Source organism: Benincasa hispida, chromosome 11 (assembly GCF_027475165.1).
Source record: "Benincasa hispida cultivar pf3 chromosome 11, pf3_genome.v1.1, whole genome shotgun sequence".
Taxonomy (NCBI): Eukaryota; Viridiplantae; Streptophyta; class Magnoliopsida; order Cucurbitales; family Cucurbitaceae; genus Benincasa; species Benincasa hispida.
Genome location: NC_143488.1, coordinates 75073931 through 75097753, shown reverse-complemented (window position 1 = coordinate 75097753; position 23823 = coordinate 75073931). Strand labels below are relative to the sequence as shown.

The following is a 23823-nucleotide window of genomic DNA, read 5'->3' as shown; positions in this document are numbered from 1 at the left end:
TTGAGTGCACAACACAATTTCACCATCGCATATCATCCATAATTCACTTCATAAAATCAAGCAATAAGTTTTTGACGCCGTTGCCAGGGACTTCGGCAAAAATGGTGTGCTAACGGTAATTTTTCTGATTTCTTTGCAGACTCTCAATCTCTGGCGAATTACGACCTGGAGATTGAGAGGACATTCAGACGCAGACTAAGAGACAGTTGCCAACAATAAGATAGAACACCAAGAATGGCGGAATAACTAGACGCAAGGGTCGCTAACGCGAATAATATAATGGCCAACCCCATCCTTCTGGCGAATGACCTCACCGGGACTATGCGTCACCTAACCTCTATGATTTCTCTCCAAGAATCATAAAGCCGACGTTAGATGGATTGAGGTTTGAAATGAAGCCGATAATGTTGCAGATGATCCAGGCCGCTGGGCAGTTTAGAGGAAGGCGTGGCGAAGACCCACACACCTACTTCCCGAGTTTCATAGAAATCTATAACTCTTTTGTGTTCTCGAATATCTCCACCGAAGAAGTTCGACTAACTCTATTTCCATTTTCTTTATATGATCAGACGAGGAAATGGGCATATTCTCTCAAATCGGGAGAGATAACTTCGTGGGAACAAGTGGTGGAAAAGTTTATGAAGAAGTATTTCGCACCAATCTAGAATGCTAGAAGGAAATTAATAACAAATTTTGAATAGAAAGATGACGAATCGCTCAGCGATGCCTGGGCGAGGTTCAAGCGGTTGATAAGAGACTGTCCACATAATGGCTTACCAGACTGCCTACAAATGGAGATTTTCTACCAATGACTAAATTCCTCTTCGCAGACCGCTGCCAATGCGGTAGCCGTTGGTGGTCTGCTCGACAAGACATATGAGGAGGCAAAGAGTACACTTGATCGTATTTCCAAAAATCACGAGGATTGGAGGGAAAGCGATCAGAGATTAATAATTAAAGATAATGACGCAAACAATGAGGCCATTGCATCCCTGCAAAATCAAATGACTGCGATGATGAGTTTGATACAAGGCATCGCAATTAATAATATGGGAGCAAAGAAAGGGCAGGTCAGCGCAATTACTCAAACGACCGCAAGTTGTGTCATTTGCGGAGATGCTCACCTGATGGAAGAATGCCCAACAAACCTGCAGTCGATATGCTTTATGAGAAATAATCCCTATTCCGATACATATACCCCCGGGTGGCAAAACCACCCAAATTTTGCGTGGAAAAATCAACAACAAAGTTTCCAACCAGTGGCGCAAAAAGGAGAGCCACCCGGGTTTTTCCCGCAAAACAACGGTCCAGCGCATAGCCAAGCTAGCAGCTCACAAACACCACAATCTTCGTCCTTAGAGAGCTTGTTGAAGCAATACTTTGAGAAAAATGAATCAGTACTTCAGAATCAAGCTACATCCATTAGAAGTCTCGAAATTCAAATGGGACAAATTGCGGGTGAGCAAATACACTGCAAGGAGCGTTGCCGAGCTCAACTGAGCTTCTTCGCAATGCTAGGGGTAACGGGAAGGAACAATGCTTAGCAGTCTCCTTGCTAAGCGACAACATGATTGCGGAAGAAGGGGAGAAGCCCATTGTGACCAACTTGAATGCGATGACAACCAAGGACCCATTGACCCATAGTTTGGAGAAGCCCGAGAAAATAGACCCTGAAGTTGCGTCCACCCTTAAGCCTCTAGATCTTGAGACAAAAAAAGTTCAACCACCAGTAACTCTACAAAGATTGAAAGAGGAACAAAATGCGAAAGAAAAGATTGCAATAGTAGTTGCAACGCAAAATGCTATGATCCCACCTAAAATGGGCGACCCAGGAATCTTCACGATACCATGCTCTATTGGAGGGACCTACAGTGGCCAAGCACTATGCGATCTTGGGGCAAGTATAAACATAATGTCGCTATCAATCTTCAAACAATTAAATGTCGGCACACTTACGCCCACAAAGGAAACTCTCCTGCTTGCGGACAGATCTCGAATACATCCTGAGGAGAGTTGAAAGATGCCATAATTTCAATCGATAAATTCATCCTGTCGGCAGACTTCCTCATTTTGGATTATAAAACGGATGAAGATGCGTCCATCATATTGGGACAACCTTTCCTTTCAACCAGTCACGCTCAAATTTATGTGCGTAAGGGGGAAATTGTAATGAGCATTCATGGGGAAAAACTCCGGATTAAGGCAGCAAAGATCCCAAAGGACAAGTAAAAGAGAGAAAAGCCACCATGGACGTGAACAAACCAGCCTGGAATAAGTGGTCCCTGATTATCTGATTCAACCTCATCAGGGACGCAATCCTTTTGAATATCCTTTTTCTTACATCATTACTTAATGAACTTTTATCTTACTCGTTATTATCTATTATCGCAATTACTTTGTTATACTGACTATCTATCTACACTATTCTTATTTTTTTTTTTTAAAAAAAAGGATATATTTTGTTTTGTTTAAAATTATTTGACCCTCTCTCTGTTTATTTACAACGATTAAGGCACAGGGTTGCAGAGATGCTACTTGAAGTAGCAAATTATCTCACTCCGTCACTGCAATCCAAAGAAGATAGATCGCCGCAAAGATGGATGTGTCAATACACAATGTGGGCAACAGCGCAAATTTGGGGGTGTATTCTTCCTTATCTTTATTTCAAATTTTTCGTTATCGCATCGCATGTTAGTTTTAAAACTTATATCACCGCAATCATATGACATAGATAAATTTAGTAAATCGCCGCATGCTGTGTCTTTTTTAAGTATGATTTCAATGATGAAAAACATGCTTCTATTTCTTTCGTATATACTAGAGTCATCTTAACTTTAAGATAGTCACCTCATGAAATATTTCTAGAAGTTAGGGGTTTACTAGCTGTCTTTCAAACTCTCTTTACGAAGCTTTCTATGAACATCGCATGACTTATCTTAATCTTTTGGCAATGAGGACATTACCGCATTTAAAATTTGGGGGTGAGGTATTTATTTTCGACCTTGCTATTTTGAAAAAAAAAATTGAGAATATCAACTCCACTGTCAACGCAATGGGAAACCTATGTTGATAAGAGTTAAGTTGTGAAAGGCATTTACCCGTAGTTGGATGTCCGCATGACACACGTGTGGGCAAGCGAAAACAAAAGTAAGTCACTAGGATCAACGCTTAAATAAATGACCGCAACTCAGCTGCAAAAAGGTACGAGTTTAGTCTGAGAAAGAGCGCATTGCTCGTAGTTGGATGTCTGCATGACATACGTGGGGACAAACCAAAACGAAGGCAAGACACTTGGATCAGCGCAAGGTCAGAAAAAAATAATAATGTCAAGAAATATGCAAGGATAAAATCATTTGACACCTCGGTGAATTTTTTTTTCTTTGAAATAAATCATGCGATGTCCTAGAAGTTAGTAAAGTCTTTTTTAAGGATAAGCTAGTGGTCCCTAGGTCTTAGAAATATTTTAAGAGGAGACTTGAATAAGACTTAAGGAAACTTTGGTATATAGGATTTGAACGAAGTATCCTTGAGAAATCTAGGAAAAGGACATTGCGGTTGACTTGCTAAAAGAAGTCTTTAGCTTATGCTTGAGGACAAGCATTGTTTAAATTTGAGGGTGTGATAACGGGCAGAAATGCACGTTATCATAGTGCTAAGTTCTTAAACAATGCTGGCTTGTGTTGATAAAACATGTTAAATTGCGTCCATTAAGCATCAATTTCATAATATTGCGATCACATGCGTTCATCGCATTAGAACAGTTGATTTTTATAATTTATGTGCAGAATATGTGATAACGCAAGGCGGAAATTGCGATCATAGGAAATCATTGGTTGAACACAACATCACCGCAAGGATTTGTGGTGATGTGTTCACAAATATTCGCTCGAGAAGGATCACCGCAACTTGGTCAGCGCAACATGGTGGGCGCATCTGAGTGAAAGGCTAATTAATCGCAATGAGACAGAAAGCTGATGACAGTCGAATCCGAATTAAGTTGACAGCCGATAATGATCACAAGTACATCAGCTTTTCAGTGACAAATATTTGACGCATCAGTTAGGAGAATTAAAGCTGTCCCATCCGTGCAATCATGAGAGAGAATCCACCGCTCACCCTGGATGTTCTATAAATACCAAGGGCGACCTTCAGAAAAGGGGTTCAGCAGCTCAAAATTTCATACTTTAGTTCACACGTCTTTGTTCATAGTTTTCCTTTCGTTTAAAGCGGATGCGAGAGAGGAAGATGCTGCTGACAGATCGTTCCAGTAAGCTTGGAAGAGCCCCGGAAGCTTCAATGATAGAGAGAGGGCCGACACCTGCAGAAACGGGAACATCTTTGGAACCGAATAGAGATTTACAGTATAAAAGCCTCGGTCAGCAAGGAATTGTTACCAGGCTCTTTACCTTTAACTTCTATTGTTATTTTGTACTCCACTCATTTATCGAAATGGAATCTACTTCTCTATACCTGTTCATTCTCTATTATTTACGCATGAGTAGCTAAATCAGTTGAATGGGTTGAGAAACATTTAGCTAGCACAACTAGGGAATCTTCATTCTATGCGATTATCTTGTATTATGTATGCTTCATTCGTCCATTAGAGATACTCGGGAGGGTAGTCTAAGGACAGAACCTAGGCTTGGGAAGGTCAGGTTAGAATCTAGGCTCGGGAGAGTCAGATTATAATGCATAAGCAAGAGATAGGAGCTTAGGAATAAGCATTGTTTGTTACTAACGCATCACATGCATTCTAGAGATAGGATATGATTGTGTGCGGTCACCTTGCCTTTATACATCTTGCATCATCATATAGGACAAGAGTAGAGACTTAGGAATAAACTCTATGGACACTTTTGCATTCAACACATGCGTCCTAGACTTAGAAGCATCGCATTTGCATTAGAAAATGACTTGTTGTGCATGGTTGTAGCATGATCGCATAGTTCGACGCATTCCCAAGTAACACTAACTAAAGACCCTTTCAACCTGTTCATCCGCATACTCAGTGTATCTATCACACAACTGACTTTTCTCAAATCTGCCGCATTTGTTTATTTTTCATCAACGCAATCAACAACAAACCAACATTTAATTGAGTTACAGGTCACCATAAAGTTTTCATAAAAATTACCATCGCAATCTATTTTCACAAGTCCCTGAGTTCGACCCTGGACTTACCAGGAAACTCAGTGGAATTTACACTTGGATTCCGCTGAGAAAACTTAAGTGCACAACGTAATTTCACCATTGCATATCATCCATAATTCACTTAATAAAATCAAGCATCAACCCTCGTCCATATGTCTCCACATGAATGATAGATCAGATCATTTGTAGCAGTTTACAACACTTGTAACACCTACAAAGTGGGTCGTATCCGTATTGTCATCAGGATAAGGTATCCAAGCCTTATCCATCTACTACAGACCGTTTAGGTTATTATTTAAACAAGATCCACTTGTATGTCTCTACATACTTGTTTAAATTACATAAAATAACATCGGATCTTAGTTTATTAGATTGTGTATATGCTTATCAAATAACACTTATTTTATTAACAACAATATGTTTATACAAAGTTTACAAACTATGAGATTACAAAGAGATTTAGGATACCAATCCCAACATCTTGGTGTTTAGCAGTGTCAGTTGCACACTTCTCAACCCATTTAACAAATTATTTATGCAGATATTGATGGAAAAGATGGACAGAAGATAAGATGAACATGTATTCATATTGCATAGTCTAATTTGTCAAAAAAGAAAGTATAATGCAAATACACAAAGGAAAAGAAAATAGTATAGAATCAAGTCGTGGTCTGCAATGCCTTGCTCCCTACAACTCCTTTAACGGCTGCTTCACTTAGAACATTAAACAGTGGTATCCTTCTTCCTTTCTCACAGGAATCCTAAGCTCTCACTAGGAAATTTCTATAGAAATATAGGAAGGTTTTTTTAGCAAAGTTTCCTTTCAGAATTTTCTCATTTCCCACTATTGTATTCTTTGCATGAAAATTGCATGGGTATTTATAGGTGTTCGAGGATGATTTTCTTCTTCTTCTTCTTCTTCTTTTTTTAAATCTTATCTTTCTCATGATTGCATTGATGGGGCGCATTAAATTCCATATCCTGTCGCGCTGTCTGAAATGTGTCAGGGGTTCATTGAATCTTCACAAAGTTCTCTTGCCAACTACCAACATAATCTGTGATTTGACTCCCACCGCCCATGTCATGTCAAGCCTCATCGCTTATGGCAATGCGATCATCCGCTTTTCTGGCAGTTCTTGTTTGATCGTGTCAGTGGGTACTTGGCTTATGCGATCGTGTGTTCATCTGGTTGTGCTAAAGGGTATTCTGCACAAAGATAGCAATATCAATCTGAAATTTAGATATGTTAGATATTGAGAGTATGTGATCGCATACTCCATTTTTTTGTATACATTCTTTGGTAAAGAATGTTGAAACTTCATGCCTTTCTCTTATTTTTGTACATGGAAGAGATACAATAACTTGTATTAACCTGGCTTTAAACTTGTCTATTGTTCCATTAAGTCTAAGCTTCTTTCTTATGGTCCACTTGAATCCTATTGCCTTGCAACCCGGGGGTAGGTCTACTAAGTGCCTAGTCTTATTTGACTTAAGAAAGTCCATTTCACCATCTATATCTTCTTGCTATAAGTTGGCATCTACAAAGGACATGGTTTCTTTTAGGTATTTAGGATCTTCTTCTACGTTATAGATCTAGAAGTCATTCTTGAAGTCCTTGAAAGTTCTATTTCTTTTGCTTCTCCTAAGCTTTGGGTCAACTTCTTCATTTGGAGTAGGCATCTAATAGGTGGTAAACTGCTAGAACTCGAGCCCCCATTATTCCTAGATTTAAAATGAAATCTATCCTCAAAGAAATCGACATCATTTGACTCAAAGATCATTTGGTTTACTAGGTCATAGAACCTATAGACTTTACTATGTATGACATAACCTATAAAGACACATTCATAGACTCTACTAGTAAGCTTTCTTCTTTTGGGGTCAGGTATTCTTACAAAGGCTAGACACTTCCAAGTTCTAAAGTATGACAAGTTAGGTTTCTTATTCTTAAGGACTTCATAAAGTAAAGTTATGCTTTTAGATTTTGGTATTCTATTTAGGACTTAATAAGGACAATTTCAACCCACCAATAAGACGCAGCTCCTGAATTAAGCAAAATAGCAACTACTAATTCATATAGAGTTCTATTTTTTCTTTTTGCATTTCTGTTCATTTCAAGAGAATGAGGTATAGTCTTTTCGTGTGTTATTCCATGCAAGTAATAAAATTCATTAAAACTGTCAGAGTCGTACTCAGTTCCCCTATCACTACGAAGTCTTTTAACCTTTCAATTAAATTGGTTTTCTACTTTACTTTTATTTTTCAGCAAATATATGAACGTGAAATAAGAACAATCATCAATAAAAGTGATAAAGTATATTTTACTATTTCTAGTCAAGACACCATCGAATTCACATAAGTTAGAATGAATTAAATCTAAAGGCTCAGATTCCCTAAATACAAATTTATGCTAAGTGTTAGTTATTTTAACCTGACTACAATATTCACATTTATCGAAATCATCCATAGATAACTTAGGAATCATTTCCAACCTAATCATGTTACTAATTAATCTTTTATTAACATGACAAAGTCTAGTATGCCAAACGTTGAATGGACATGACATATAGATAGAAGAATACATTTTATTCAAGTCTAGATTTAATTTAAACATGCCATCAGTTGCATAACCTCTCCCTACGAAAATATTATTCTTAGTGAGGATATATAAATTTTCCTCTATCGTTTGAGTGAAGTCGGCCTTGTTGAGGAGATAGTCCAAGACTAGATTCTTTCTTATCTCTGGAGTGTGCAGGACTTCCTTCAAAGTGAGAGTCTTCCTAGAGGTAAACTTCAGATCAACTTCACCAATTTCAGCAACTTTCGTTGAGTGGTTATCCTCCAACAATATATTTTTATTCTTAGTTTTAGTATAAGATTTAAAGAGACTAAAGTCATGACAGACATGGCGCGTAGCGCCATTGTCTATCCACCACCTCTCAGAGCCATCAATCATATTTACTTCTGTGATCATGGTTACTAAAGACTCTTCCGTCAGGTTCGCCTGCTCAGCAGAACGATGCATGTTCATATAGTTTAGAGGCATATGCCCAGGTTTATTACAGTTAAAGTAGAGGAACTATACCTTTTCTCCAGAAGGGAGTTTCTATTTCTTATGATTGTTTTGGTTGCTGAATCTACGGTTCTGACCTTTCCTCCTGATTCCCTTTTGCTTTTGGTCAGGTTTCACAATAGTTGAGACGACTTTCTCGGTATAATGTTTACTTCCTTCTTTAGTCTTGCTTTCGGGCTTCCTCCTCAATCCTCAGACGGGTGATCAAACTCTCTAAGGAGAACTCTTGGTCTTATGTCTTAAGGTATTCTTAAAGTCCTTCCACAGTTGAGGCAATTTGTCAATAATGACAGCAATTTGAAATTGCTCATTCAGGGGCATCCTTTCGCTTATAATTTCGTGGGCTATCTTCTGCAATTCATGGGATTGGGTCTCCACAGATTTGTCATCCGTCATTTGGAACTTCAAGTAACGACTGATGACATATTTTTTGTACCAGCCTCCTCGATATCATAGTTTTTCTGCAAAGCATCCTATACTTCTTTTGATGTCTTCGTTGTGTTGTAATAGTTATATAAATCATCAGCCAAACCATTTAACATGATTTTTTTTGCATAAAAGATCATTTTCTTCCCAACCAACTGCATCTTTGATATGTTGTTCAGTTAGATCTTCCTTTGGGATAGTTGGCTTCTTCACAGTATAGACGTCGAGGAAGAACAACATCTTCTGCTTCCATCATTTGAAGTTCGCTCCTTCAAAATGGAATGAACGGTTGAGGTCAGAGGACATAATGTCGTTCTGAGTTGATAGGGCCATCACAGCAGTGACAGATGAATCTTGTCTTAAAATTGTTGGAATGGCTACCTCCGGTGGATAGAAGAGAGTAACGATTGAACGGTGCTGAACATCGTAAATTAACATGCAAAACAAAAAATATTACAAGCTGATTCGTATAGCTCGCTTTCTTTAAGACATTTCACTACTCTACCCCTTGTGCAAGTAGTTCAATAATGGCCTCGCCGTCTCCAGGATAAAACAACCCAAATAATACCGTCTCGAATGAAATTTCACTAGAACCGTTCGGAAAACTCATACTCTTTCTACTATTTTTTGCTGGGGAAACGAGAATAAATCAAATAACAGAAAGGAATGGTGCACTCGATAATGAAGAGAATAATTAAATTTTGATTTGCTTCTTTTGAAAGAAAATCAATTTATAAGCAACGAGCCCAACTATAAAAACGCATGGGCGGAGGACATGCACGAACCGAGGAGACAGGCGATCATGTAAAACGCGGATGACCACGCTAATATCGGATGGCTAAACAAACAGATGAAAATTGATTTTTGTAATAAGATAAATAAATAAAATAAATAAATATTTTTTTTAATAAAATTAAATCCACACACACGGGCCTCGCTTCATCTTGCCATGTCCAACGACACGCATGTGAGGATGACCAACGTACCCACATTTGCCTATTTCTCATCCCTCTAAAACATGGGTATCCCTAGACCCAAACCCATAACTTAAGGTGAGGTTTAAAAGTAGTTCCACTTGTTAATCTTAACAATATGGGATCCTCAAAAACTTATATTTCATTTATTAAAGTTTTTCACAAACAAAAGTTGATAGTATAAGATTAGTGATGATAAAAAATAGACACGTCATATTTTAAAAAGGAATGTACGAATGACTCAAATTGGAGTGAAAAAATGAGATCTGTCTCGTTTTTTTAAATGAGTTTTTTTATCCTTTGTTGACATCAAATCTAGGTGAAATTACCAAAATGAAACCCGTTGCACACGGAATGAGCTTTCTTGCTCTCTCGTTCTCTCGTTCACTTGCTCTTTTCCCTCAGCCACAGATTGCTCTCATCTTCCTTGTTCTCTCACACTATTATTCTCTCTCTGCAACACAAACTGGTGCACCAGAGCTGCTCGTGTAACTCGTTGGAACTGGTGCTTATTTTTGCCAAAGTTGTTCGTGTGGGAGAAAAAGAAGAAAAAAGAAACACCAGAGAAGAAGAGTGGTTGGCCGAGAGAAGAAGGAAAAAAAAATTAAGGAACAAGGGTAATTTTTTAAAATTGCTCAATGATGATATGCCAACAAAAGGTCAAAATCATTTTGGGCCAATTTTTCAATCCATTATCGCTTTTAAAAATTCGAATCCAACTTAAGGATTGAGTTAAAAAGATTAAAATTTTTCAAATTAGAATAATGGTTATTTTTAAATATAAAAAATAAATCAAAATATAGTAAAATTTTAGAACTATCGATGATAGATGCTGATAAACTTCTATAATATAAATATTTATCAAATATTGATAGACACTAATAGAATTCTATCACTGTCTATCCTTAATAGTTCTAAACTTTTATTATTTTCAATAATTTTACCTTTTTGAAATAATTTCTCTTCCAATAATATCAATTCAACCTATACTCCCACTTTTGGTAAGGTTATCCCGTCATATCCAGTGAACATCTTCCATTTGCAATGTCCAGCAGCTGCATTTCAATTCGAAGTTCAAACCGTGGCACTGCTATGGCGGATCGAGGTTGATTGATTCCATAAAAGTATTCTTCATTCATTCATTCATTCACATGCCGCCACAGATTTTGGCTGACGCCGAGTTTTGAGATTGCTGAAGAGTCTCTGAAGCTCGAAACAATGGCGTTTTCTTCTTGGTTTTCTCGCTTCCGTTCCTCCTCCAAATCCCTATACCACTCCTTTTTCCGTGGCGCTACGTTTCAGAATCTCGGGGCTCAAACATCTTTCATTGCCAAAATTTCTTCCTCTCAGAACGGTGGCCGCCGATTCTTGTTGTGGTCGAGCTCCGTGGTTCCTTTCGCTTTTGCAACTGGTTCGCTTGCGTTTCAGTTTCAGCTCCGGTCCAATCCATCGTTCTGTGACGATTCCGATATCCACGATCGGTGCGTACTGTGTAAGCTTTTTGTTTCTCTATTTAGTTTTGTTTCTGTATCGGTCTTGCACTTGGCTGAAGACATCAGCAGTGGAGCTGAGCTGCATTAGAACGCGACTTTCAAGTTCTGTTTATGAAATTTTATTGTTGTTTGGTGTGGCTTGTAGTGAAAGATTTATGTCACTTAGTCTCAATATTAGTTCATTTGTATTATCTAGCTTTGAGAAAACAAACTTTAGGACCGAAACGTGTTTTCTCCTAATTGTTGCTTGGAATGGCAGAAAGCTGTTTCTTTTAAAAACATCAATCAATCAGCCCTTAATATTCGGTAGCTGAAATGAATGATTTGTCTTGATCAGATGAACATCCCATAGTATAGCTTGAGCTGCTCTTGATCATATAGTTCCCTCAGAAAGTCTATACATGTGTGATTTGAACACTTTTTACTTAAAACGTTTTAAATGTTACTTTCTTAATGTTGGTCTGATGACTTGGTCATCTACATTTGTGCTATTCATCGGATGTGAACTTCGTCTAGTTCCTGATAAAAAGATTGAAAAGTTAATGGTAGTAGTCTTGTTACTCTTAGTCTTCATATCTAAAACACTGAAACTTATGGTTTAAGCTCCTTCATATTCCTATGGGGTCAAACCGAATTGACAATTATAAGGCTAATTTAAAATTATTATTGTTTTTGAAAGCTTTTACATTGTTTGGGCTCTATAAAGATTTGCCTGGATATTGAAATTGATTATGATCCGCAATTCTGGATTGAGAAATATCAGCTTCGGGGGCAAAGATAGTACCGAGTATGTTGTCAAAGGCTCGCACAATGATATTTCACAAGTGTTCATTAATGAATTGGGAAGAATTTGTAAGGTAAGTTTTTATGTTTCTGATTTATTTGGATTAGTTGAGTTTCAAAATATGCACTTCTCCATCTACTTAACATGATTCATGGCGATTGGTTTCTCAGGATAACATGACATTAGATTATGATGAGAGGTACTTCCATGGGAAACCACAAAATAGCTTTCATGTAGCAGTTAATATCCCTGACGTGGTTGTTTTTCCCAGGTTAGATGAAATATTGTCCTTCCATTTCTTGTTATTTTTGTCACTTATTCTTTTAAGTCTTGCACCACGAGCCGTTTGGTCTTCATTTTCTTTTGCATACGGTGCAATTTTTTTTTTTTTTCTGTTTCCTCGATCAATCCTAATGCCTCCGTAATTCATGAAGTTGACAATCATATGCCATGCTCACCACAACAAGAAAAGAAAAGATAAAGCCTCATTGAACCATTTCGTTTTTTGTTTTTGGTTTTTGAAAATTAATTCTATTTCCTTCTCATTTTTTACCATGATTTGCATTTTTCTTAAGTACAGTGGTTGAATTCTTAGCCGAATTCGAACAACAAAAGCAAGTTTTGAAAAGCTATTTTTTTTTTTTTTTTAGTTTTCAAATTTTGGCTTGGTTTTTTAAACCATTGGTAAAAAGTAGATGACAAAGGAAGAAATGTGGAGGTGGAAAAAGTAGATGACAAAGAAGAAATGTGGAGGTGGAAGTAGTGTCTATAGGCTTAGTTTTCAAAAACAAAAACCAAAAACCAAATGGATACCAAACAGGATCTATGGTATCAATTGCGGGATTCTTTAATTTTAAAAGCCTTATATGCAATTGCAACTTGCAAGTATTAGCATTCAATAAACAGGAAATATGTAATACTGCTATATCAGCCTTTTGTCGTATTTACTACATGGTCTTACGGTGGTAATTGGAAGTATGTGATAATTAACTCAAGGTGACACTGGTGGATGAGGGGCTAGCAAATTGTGCTACAGTTAGATGGCCATGTTGTCACTTGTCAAACCTAAGTGAGTCAAGACCATCTTTAGGGGCCACTCATTTTGAAGTAATTATAGTGTCAGGTTATCTCAAAATATATATATATAGTGTCTGGTAACTGAAGATATTTAAGAATATAGACGCTTGGGTATCTGGATCTCTACATACAGGATAACTATGATACATTGTACGATTTGTTTATGGGAATCATATGTGGATGTTTGAGATTGCTAGATAAATATGTTCATTTTGTAGAATTTGTCAAAGACTTGATGTTAAGAGCATTGCAAATTTATGCCTTTGAAAACCTTCAGTCAAAAGAACTACTGTACCGACTTTGGGCAATATCCAATTCTGAAATTTTCTCTTAAAAGAATTACCCATCTGAGTAACCAAATGTAGAAAATATTATTTCAGTACAGTTGAACATCGAGAAAAAGAAAAAGTAGATGAAGAAAGGGAGAACAGAATTAGAAGAAAAGGTCCGAGAGGGGGGAGAAAGTTCACACTCACTCTTTGCAAATAAATATAAGTGAAAAAAAGAGAGAAGGAAATTTGAGCCATACCTCTGCAAGGTAAGAAAATGACGACTCTGACTCATCTAGTGAAGAAGAAGAAAAGAACATTGTTTTTAACCCAAGAAAGGTCGAAGGAGAGTGTGAGCAACATGATTACAGGTTCAAACTAGACTTACCTCACTTTGATGACAAATGGTGGAAGAATTGGTTGAAGCAAATTGGGACTTCTTTGAAATATATGGAGGTACCTGTAGGAAAAGTTAGTAAACTTCTTTGACAACCAAATGTAATAGGGGCACGCGATTGTCTCATGTGATTAGTTGAAGACTTGAGATTCATCCAAGCTGCTCCAAACGCTCATATAAATTGAAAAAGAAAAACATTGTATGATAAATGGAAAATATTATTAATGAATAAATTCAAGTATTTTATTTCAAACCGGACAGTTATTTTATAATATTAATAGAGAAATTAAATTTTATGTCTTATATGCTTGTTGGGTCCAGTTCTTTGTCATGACCTTGATTCATGGCAAAACGCATTTCACTTCAGGTATTTGATTTTAACCAAATTATGTTTTATAGTTTTCAACTCTGATATAATAGGATCTTCTCTGTGTTATAGACTAACACAATCTTTTTGATCAATAATTTGTGTAAGTTAATGCATCCTGATTTGTAAATTTCAGGTCTGAAGAGGAAGTTTCTGAAATAGTAAAATTGTGTGACCAATATAAGGTTTGTGGTTCGGGTTCCCTTATACCATCACAGCGCCTGTCCTTTATATTTTCTGTTTGGCAGTTATCACTTATCAACTTACCAAACTTTGGCTTAAAGTAGCTGGATGTTTGACATATATTTCTTCTTGTTCCATATGGCTTAAGTTTGTCAAACTGGTTCTCTTAATTTTCTACAGGTACCGATTGTGCCTTATGGGGGAGCTACATCTATAGAAGGTCACACATTGGCACCTAATGGAGGCCTTTGCATAGATATGTCTCTAATGAATGTATGTTTATGCAACTTTATTACTAATGTGCTGCATTTCATTATATCTAGTAGATGGATGAACTGAGATAATCACATGTTATGAAGCTGATCTGGACTTTTTGTTTGTTTCTATTTAATAGGAAACTATCCCTATAATTAATTTTCCTTTGGGTTGTTTGCACTATCAGTGTGAATCACTGAAACATCTGAGTTTAATGCATTTATGTTGCTCATATATTCTGCCAATAGTTGCTGCCTATAACAGTTGAATGCATCTTAAATTTGCAGAAAGTTAAAGCATTACATGTTGAAGATATGGATGTAATTGTTGAGCCTGGAATTGGATGGATGGAGCTTAATGAATACCTAGAGCCTTATGGTCTATTTTTTCCTCTTGATCCAGGTTACTAGTTACATATGGCTAATAATGTTTAATAATTTATCATATAAACGCACAGTTGTTTGTTTGTTTTTGTTTAATAATTTATCATATAAACGCACAGTTGTTTGTTTGTTTTTGTTTTTGTTTTTATAAATATCAATATTCTACATTAGTGGGGAAGGCACTGGGTTTCTTCTCTCCTGCTTTCTAATAATTGCTTAATTGTTTCTGTTCTTATGGTCATATTTGCAATCAGATGAAGCAAGCATGGTAAGAGAGTGAAATAGATCAAAAACACTTTTCTATGTTCTATCAATTGTTGCAGCGTTAAAACATTCAAAGAAGTAAGGATTAAAGAGAAGAACAACTCACTTCCCTTCCTAGACTTCAGTTCATTGGATTGTTGATACGTTTCAAAGAAATTAGAGTTTCTTCAGGAAACTCAGAAATGGAGTACTATGGGTACAAAAGATCCCCTAATAAGAGAGGTTCGCTTGCAGACATTACCATGCTTGGAAATAATGGAAGGAAAAATAATATGATAATCCTTCAGGAGTGGTCTTGGGGGATTGTTCTCTTTTCTTAATCTTTTAAAAGAGTTCAACTAGGAAGAGTGTGACAGACAATTAAAGGATGTCAAGGATTTAAGGATCTTCAGCAGGGAAAGGTATCCAGAAGGGAGATTACTTCAAAAGCAAAGAGAAAAAGAGTTTTAAAGAGGCTTACTTGCCGATAGCCAATAAAAGTCTAGAGAAGAAGAGTTATAAGGAGATGGTGCATGTAGACTGTGGGATAACTTTGGTGGAAATTAGGAAATGCTTCCTTGCTGATTGGGATAAAATTTTGAAAACAACTCTTATCAATTTTTATTTTTTTTTTTAGAAAAAAAAAAATAGAATCAGAACCTGGCAAACGATGTGTATTGGACCCTATCCTGGATAAAGCTTTGTTTGAGTATTATAGAGATGCAACACTAGTAAGATTCATAAGTGTAAACAACTCTTCTCAATGAGCTTTATCTAAAATCTCAGAGTGAAGACTCCCAAGGGAAAATGGACGTTGTTCAATCTTATCGAGACAGCTTAAAACTTGAATCTACGTATAATTTATGGAGAAGAGAGGTTTTCTTAAGGATCGGAAATACATATGACAGCTTTATTGAATGTTCCAAAATCCTTTAACTCTGGTAGTGGGATAGGAATGTTCCCCACGTTTACAGACTTGTATCCCTAATCAAATTTCGAAATCTTCTGACCTTCAGTATTTCTTTTATACTCATTGACTCATTGTTTGTCCCTGCCTGCTTCGGTGACCCAGATGTTTAATAATCTCTGATAGTGGTCAACAGAAATATTTACATCATTTTTCTATTTTGGCCTTCTTTTATAAGTTTATAATCACTCATGTTATTTGAACCTGTTGATAAATCAGGCCCTGGGGCAACAATTGGGGGTATGTGTGCCACACGATGCTCTGGTTCATTAGCTGTGAGGTATTGCTCTTACTTCTGTTTCTCAAGGTTTGATTGCATGTCCTTTCTGTTAATAAATGGAGATTTGCTGCATAATGGTCATCCGTTTCCACTTATCAAGGTATTTGCATATCTTTGTAAGTTTCTTCTTTTGCTTCAGGTACTAAACATAATATTTTTTCCCATTGCTTGACGTATGAATTTTGCAATTATTTTGAATAAGATCAATTCTAACTTATATTAGGGCATTTAATATTTTGTGGGTTTAACTACTTAAGTCATGATTTGAAAAGCCATTTATAATAATAATAATAATAATAATAATGAAAAGTTAGCCATTTTGTTTCCTTGTTCTTGGAGCATTAGTCTCTTTTCATTTATTCAATGAAAAGTTGTGTTTCCTTTCAAAAAACAAGAAATTTCTTCTTATTATTATTAGTTAAATTAACTTGCATTTTATACCATTTTAAAATTTGAAATAACATTTGGTTATCATTTTTGTTAATCCATTTTCTTTAGAGAGAGACAATATATTTCATCGATAAATGAAATCAAGGAGATAAAATTCTCATCCACCAATGATGGATTACATATTGTTAATTCATTTTCAACATTTAAGAATCTTAAAAATATATATATTCTTTGAAAATTTCTACTTAGCTTTTATTTTATTATTTTAGTCTAAATTACAAAAAATACTCCATTTTTCCATTTGTATAAAGAATACCCCTATTATTTTGAAGATTGCAAAAGTGTTACCCTTGAACTTTCATTTTAAAACTACCTTTAGAGTAGTAATCCAGTAGAATGTTGTACAAAATTTGGGACATGGAACAGTTTGACAATGACCTGGAACGAAAAATAGGATCCAAACACTGCACACCATTCCAAGTTACCGTCACACTTGTTCCAAGTCCCAAATTTCTTCTAAGGTTCTAATAGATTTTTACCCCAAGGATAGTTATAAACATTCATGGAAGGTCAAGTAGAGTATTGTAGCTTTTGAAAGAAATCTTCTTTTTACCAAATTGTAAAATATTTCAGTCCTTCAAAATCATATTTAAAAAAGTGTTTGCATAAATTTTTACTTGTTCTTGCTAAATGGGCATTCTTTGTGTTCATTGTCTTTAATAGCAGATAAATATTTATGGTTCATGAGTCCATGACACTGTCATACTCACCTCCATTTTATTTAGTCAAGATTCAAACATAAAATTGTCATTTCTACTGAAATTAATGATTTTATTATTAGGTAGGTATGGTACCATGCGCGACAATGTCATCAACCTTAAGGTTTGATTATTTATTGATTAGAGTCTAGCTTAGATTCAAAAAAAAAAAAAAAAAAAAAAAAAAAGAAGAAGAAGAAGAAGAAGAAAGAAAGAGAAAGAGAAAAGAAAGCCACCTTGCTTATGTTGGATATATTGCAGGCAGTCCTTGCCAATGGTGATGTTGTCAAGACAGCATCTCGTGCTCGAAAGAGTGCTGCAGGGTTTGTGTTTCTTTCTTTACCGTCTATTTATTTATTTTTTCTGAACTCTTGTTATTAATCCAATCATGCATACCTTTTACCTTTAGATTGAAAACAACATCTGGCAATTCAGGTTTTTTTTTTTTTAGATTGAAAATGAAGTAGTGTGATATCTATTTACTTATAGATGAAAACAAAACTTTTATGATGGAAGAATACTAAGATTTGAGCAAATGAACTAATGGCAATTTTCTACAACCATCGTTTTCAAGAAGGCATTGCCCTGAACTTGCAATGTTCAACACTCCAAGAACAGTATGGATAATCAATATCTCAAGATGGTATACCCTTGGGATTTTGATTCCACGTTACTATCCTTGGCTTTAAACTAATGAGTTTACAATTACACCATCATTTCTTTGAGTGGTGCTCAATGCTTATTCTGATATTTTGTTTACAATTCCAAAATGTCAGACTTACATAGTTCGTATCATAGGTATGATTTGACCCGTCTGATGATTGGAAGTGAAGGAACTCTTGGTGTAATAACTGAGATCACTCTTAGACTTCAGAAACTTCCAGAGCATTCGGTGGTACCACCTCTCTCTGACACGTGTGCAAACACACATACACCTCATACTCGTCTCTTAAGACATGCACACACGCACACTTGAGGTCTTTTCCCAGTTCTTATTTCTGAGTTGCTTTGTTTATATCGTTCTATTTTTCGACCAGATCCGTGTATTTTAAATGGTTTTGGTATGGCATGTAGCTAGATTTTTGGTCATCATTCTGAAGAAATTCCTATTTAATTGTTGAACTTTATATCAAAAAAAGCTAAAGCATGTTGAAACTGCATCAAGGTTGTGAACTATTGAAAAATTCAACGAACTAATTTAACATGAAGCATCAATTCCATGTTTTGGAACGGTTTCTGCTAACATCTTTCTTGGTCAGTTTTGTTGGAAATTGAAATAAAACTTTTCATTACAAATCTACTTTTTGAAAATAACAAGAAACAAACTTCATAGATATTGGATGCAAAATTACATATTTTTAAATGCTAAATCCTTTTTTTTTTTTTTTCACACTATTGGGGGTGTGTCTTCTGCTCATTTACAAAATATCCAAAAAAAATTATTAATTTGCGTTTAATGTTTAATATGATTAGGGTTTGGGGTAAAAGGAAAGTTCTGGTGGCAAGTGTGGGTGTGCATAATTTTGTGGGGTCTATTGGGTGAGAGGAACAATAGAACCTTTAGAGAGCATGAGTAAACTCCTTATGATGTTTAGATCTTCACCGGGTTCTATGTTTCCTTGTGGGCTTCAGTTATGAAGTTTTTTTAACTATCCGCTTAATTTATCTTGCTTGACTAGAGACCTTTCTTTTAGTTAGCCTCTGTTTTTTGTTTGCATCTGTATTATTCCATGTTTTCTCGATAAAAGTTTGGTTATTTATCAAAAAGAAAAAAAGGTTTAATATAATTACTAATTGGGGATGAAGAATCATGATCAAGTTCACTTGTCCAGGTTGCAATGTGTAATTTCCCTTCTATTAAAGATGCAGCAGATGTTGCTATTGCAACAATGTTGTCTGGTATACAGGTAGAGCTTTAGTGTTGCATATGTTTGTTTTTCTTCTCTCTCCTTTGTTTACCGCACTCTTATTGAACTCTGAGTATCCTCCATGCCCGCTAGGTATCAAGAATGGAGTTGTTGGACGAGGTTCAAGTGAGGGCTATCAATAATGCTAATGGAAAGAATTTGCCTGAAACTCCCACACTAATGTTTGAATTCATAGGCACAGGTGAATATGACAATTCCTCGTGTTTACATGCTGCTTTCCTTTGTTTTTCCTAAGGCAATTGATTGCTGTTCATAGCAGACTACCTAGTGCTACCCTATTCCTGCAGATTCATTAGTATTTGCATTTATTATTCTTTTTTTCCCCCCCTGATTTCCAGAAGCATATTCACGTGAACAAACACAAAGTGTTCAGAAGATAGTTTCTGAACACAATGGCTCAGATTTTGTCTTTGCTGAAGATCCAGAAGCCAAAAAAGAACTTTGGAAGGTACAGATTACAGTGTGTATTGATCTCCTTATTCTTGTTTAGGATGCATGTTTTTTGCCCGAAAACCACTCCAATCTTTTAGTTATTTGTCCTTTGGATCCCCAAAGTGGCTTTTCAAATTCTTGATTTCTGACCTTTGAAATATTGGGGCCAGAATTAGCTTAGATGGATCTGATTGAACGATGACTCAAGGGTTTTTCATTTCAATTGGATATGATTTATATGTTTATTTGAGGAGTTGTTACCCTTGTTAAAAACTCAAGCCGCCCACCATCGAATAAAATTCCAATATTTTCCCCTCCTGCACCTCTCACCATGTAATAGAAGTTTTTTGGACGCTTGTTTGATCCACCCTATGGTATTTTAAGTGGGATTCCGTTAAGAAATTTTATCCAATTACTTTTACTGCCGACCACTATTTGGCTCTTATTATTATCATTTACATGCAGATAAGGAAGGAGGCGCTATGGGCATGCTTTGCATTAGTACCCCATTTTGAGGCAATGATCACGGTCTGTACATATCACTGTATTTACACAAGTTTTGAAAGTCTTATGCTCCTTTAAATGGACTTTTGCTTTAGAATCTATGCTAGTTTTTTTATCCCAAAATCACTTATTTCGCTTATAAATAGTTTGTTATAGCTATACTTCCATTTATCTCAACTCTGAGGGATATGGAGTTAGATAGATATATAAATATGCAATGAAATTCCGTAGATGAGAAGGGAACTATACCTCAACCATGGTGTTTAGGTGCTTCCTTATTTCTGAGATATGGCCATTACGCACTATGTGATGACTAATTTATTTTTTTTTCACTATAATGCAACTGTTTTACCCTTTATTTATCTATCCAGGACGTATGTGTTCCTCTATCACACCTTGCAGAATTGATATCAAGTTCTAAAAGAGAGCTTGATGCGTCGTCACTTATTTGGTATGTATTCTCTCAGTTACGTCAACAGGCTTTTCTCTCCTTTCTTCTCCTTCTTCTTCTTCTTCTTTTTATTTATTTATTATTATTGAGGAATGCTTCCAACTTTCTCAGGACAACTAATATCTTACTGTACTGCATGCAAGTACAGGAGTATTAATTTCATAAAATTTCTAATGGCTAAGACGGTCTAAACGAAATTGCGTCAAGCTTTAACATAGTTTGAATGTTTACAGAAGAAGTTCACTAAATAATTAAATTGGAGTTCTTGTTAAAATAATATATATCTCAAAACTCCAAATTAGAAGAAATGGAACACGGTTTTGAATCAAATACTAAATAATGATCAATCTAATAAATGCAGTGTAAAGTTTAATGAAACGTAGGCAAACAATCAATCAAATGAAGGACCACATTTGAAATTTTTTTCACTTGGAAGGACAAAAATGGCTGAAAATAACATTTCTACTAATTTATATGGCTGAAAATATATTACCAACAACAGCACGGTCATTGCCCATGCTGGTGACGGGAACTTTCACACCGTGATTCTCTTTGATCCAAAGGAAGAAGGACAACGAAAAGAAGCTGAGAGACTCAACCATCTAATGGTTTCTAAAGCATTGTCAATGGAAGGTACTGTCTTCTTCCTTCTTTTTTTCTTTCCACCCTAGTTGGATTAACAAGTTTTGTTTGCGCTCCAATATTTGTAGTTAACTTGCTTCTGTAACTAGGTGGCTTCGTTTTTGTTTTTAAGTTCCTAGTTAAAACATCTGAAGGTGTCAACATTATGTCCAAACCTCTCCTAAAACCTTCAAAGTCGGGAAAGGTGCATTGTATAATTTTTCTTGCAGTATACCGTGAGGCACTTTTATTGTTGACGCTAATATGAAAATGGAGGCAGTTGTTGAAGTTAATATGAAAATGTATGCCCCCGTAACCGTAGTTACATTCATCTATTTAGTTCTGAGTGGTGGTCATATAGGGTATAGGGATGCAAGCGGAAACCTGAACCTTAAAACCTGAAGACACCAACCAAACTGAGCCGCTTTGAATTTGTTGGTAAATTCAGTTTTATAAATTCGAAATAAAAACATTAGTTGATTGGTTTGGATTTGGTTGGATAGCCTGGTTGGTCTTCTAGAAAGTTGGTTTCCTTATGATTTTTTTTCTTTTTTTTTTTACGTGGAAATCAAATTTCTGTCCATAAAGTCGATAGTATAAGTTTACGTCTCTTGAGCTTTGCTCACGTTAGTTTGTGATTTTCAATCTTCCGTACTTTTTTTTTTGCGTCATTTTTAGCTATGAAAAAGAAAAACCCAATGCATGTTTGTATGTATATATATATATTAGACTTGTCCTGGTCATCTCAATAGCATTCTGAACGTTCCTTTGTTTCAAAATTCAAAACAAACGTCACCGTGTCTAAAGCATGTTTTCTTTGACCATTAATGGGCAGGAACATGCACTGGCGAGCATGGGGTTGGTACAGGAAAAATGAAGGTATTTCTTTAACCCGTAAGCCTTTTTAACGTTAAACATGTAGAGGTGTGGATCAGAACTTTAGACCTGTTGGTCGAGCTATATGCCTAAACTAGTAGAGCTAGCAATTTACTAATTTAAACCTGACTTTTACAAAGTTAAATAATGCTATGACCAAATGAACTATACTCATGTTAGCCGAAAGAAACTACACATGTTGATAACTTGATAAAGTTACGAGAATTCACAAAGAATGAGTTTATGTTTTTTGTGAATCTGCAGTACCTGGAAAAGGAACTCGGGTTGGAGGCATTGAGGACAATGAAACGAATAAAGGCAGCGTTGGATCCAAACAATATTATGAATCCAGGAAAGCTCATACCTCCCCATATTTGTTTCTGAAGAAGTCCATTGTATGTAATTTATATGTCAACATCTCTTAAATAAAAGCATTTCAGTATATATATATTTCTTTTTATGATTGAAAGGATGCATGGAGATTGGTGGCTATTACTCTTTAAGATTATAAAGCCCTATAGAGAAAATAGGCACTTTTGTTGATTTCTTATTGGCGTATGATTTAGACATAAATCATAATGGATTGGTATATGCTCAATTCATATGTAAATCTCATACTTCTACACGAGTTTACCTTTTTGGAAAAAAGAAAAAAAAAATCTGTGCCTATTTTGAACTTAAAATTTTGGATCTGCTACTATATACTACTACAATAATTAGGGTAAGTTTGGCTACCAATTTAAAAATAAAAATTTAATAAAAACAGAGTTGTGTTTAATGTGCTAGAGTTTTGAGATTGGCTATATATTTATTTAAGGCAGGGTGTTATGGTTCTAGCCGTTTGCATGTTGTCATAGAAGTTGTCTCAGCTATTGATGTATCAAACGTCATTCCTGCTGTTCAGACTTTCCTTATTTGGAAACCTCGAGATATTTTATGGCCTATCGAATTCTTTTTTGGAGATGTTTTCCTTTTCAGATGAATTATTTATTGAAGGTTTTGTGTCCTTGCTAGGGTTGTCCGTGATTATCGTATATTTTGAAGAATTAGTTTTTTTGGTGTACGACGATATTTAATTATGGTGAGAAAGTGTCTTTATTCTTGTTGGCCAATTTGTGCAACATCGTGTTATGATCTTTATTCACTATATTCTGTCTTGCAAATACATTGATTGATAAGTATAAAATATTGAAGATAATTTCAATCTTAGGGGGAGCCTGAGACTTCATCATAGATAAAGGATTCTCGGTCTTAAGGGGGGCTTGAGACTTTAATTTAGAGAATGGATTCTTGGTCTTAAGGGGGGGCTTGAGACTTTAATTTAGAGAATGGATTCTCGGTCTTAAGGGGAGCTTGAGACTTTAATTTAGAGAAGGGATTCTCGATCTTAAGGGGAGCTTGAGACTTTAATTCAGAGAAGGGATTCTTGATTTTAGGGGAGCCTAAATCCATCGCTTAAGGAGTTCTCCATCTTGGAAAGATAATGAGGTAGTCTCTTATATTATGGAGTGTCAAAGTGTCAACCGCTAATATTCGATAAT

General features: G+C 35.8%; 1 protein-coding gene and 1 non-coding gene across 3 annotated transcripts; one reads left to right on the top strand and one right to left on the bottom strand.

Annotated features, from left to right (window-relative positions):
- Window positions 1–666: 666 nt before the first annotated feature.
- LOC120092235 (small nucleolar RNA R71) lies at window positions 667–775 on the bottom strand. The gene has a single exon (XR_005485947.1). It is a non-coding gene; the product is annotated as a small nucleolar RNA R71 (small nucleolar RNA).
- Window positions 776–10605: 9830 nt separating this feature from the next.
- LOC120090004 (FAD-linked oxidases family protein) lies at window positions 10606–22825 on the top strand. Of its 2 annotated transcripts, XM_039047476.2 has the most exons (18): window positions 10606–11105; window positions 11881–11974; window positions 12072–12172; window positions 14148–14196; window positions 14375–14467; window positions 14737–14851; window positions 16262–16322; window positions 17558–17594; window positions 17732–17793; window positions 18269–18365; window positions 19303–19377; window positions 19471–19579; window positions 19737–19846; window positions 20296–20358; window positions 20706–20785; window positions 21288–21418; window positions 22242–22285; window positions 22547–22825. In XM_039047476.2, the coding sequence occupies exons 1-18, from the start codon at window positions 10843–10845 to the stop codon at window positions 22664–22666; spliced, it is 1704 nt and encodes a 567-aa protein (XP_038903404.1). In that variant the 5' UTR covers window positions 10606–10842; the 3' UTR covers window positions 22667–22825. The 2 variants fall into 2 exon arrangements, with proteins under 2 accessions (XP_038903404.1, XP_038903405.1); XM_039047477.2 differs by lacking the exons at window positions 22242–22285; window positions 22547–22825 and having other exon boundaries at window positions 21147–21366.
- Window positions 22826–23823: the final 998 nt, after the last annotated feature.

Excerpts from the sequence above, each read along its gene's own strand:
- LOC120090004 (XM_039047476.2), top strand. The coding sequence starts at position 10,843 with ATGGCGTTTTCTTCTTGGTTTTCTCGCTTCCGTTCCTCCTCCAAATCC. Across the intron at positions 19,580-19,736 it reads GTTTGAATTCATAGGCACAG|AAGCATATTCACGTGAACAA; the intron begins GTGAATATGACA and ends CCTGATTTCCAG. Across the intron at positions 20,786-21,287 it reads GATGCGTCGTCACTTATTTG|CACGGTCATTGCCCATGCTG; the intron begins GTATGTATTCTC and ends TACCAACAACAG.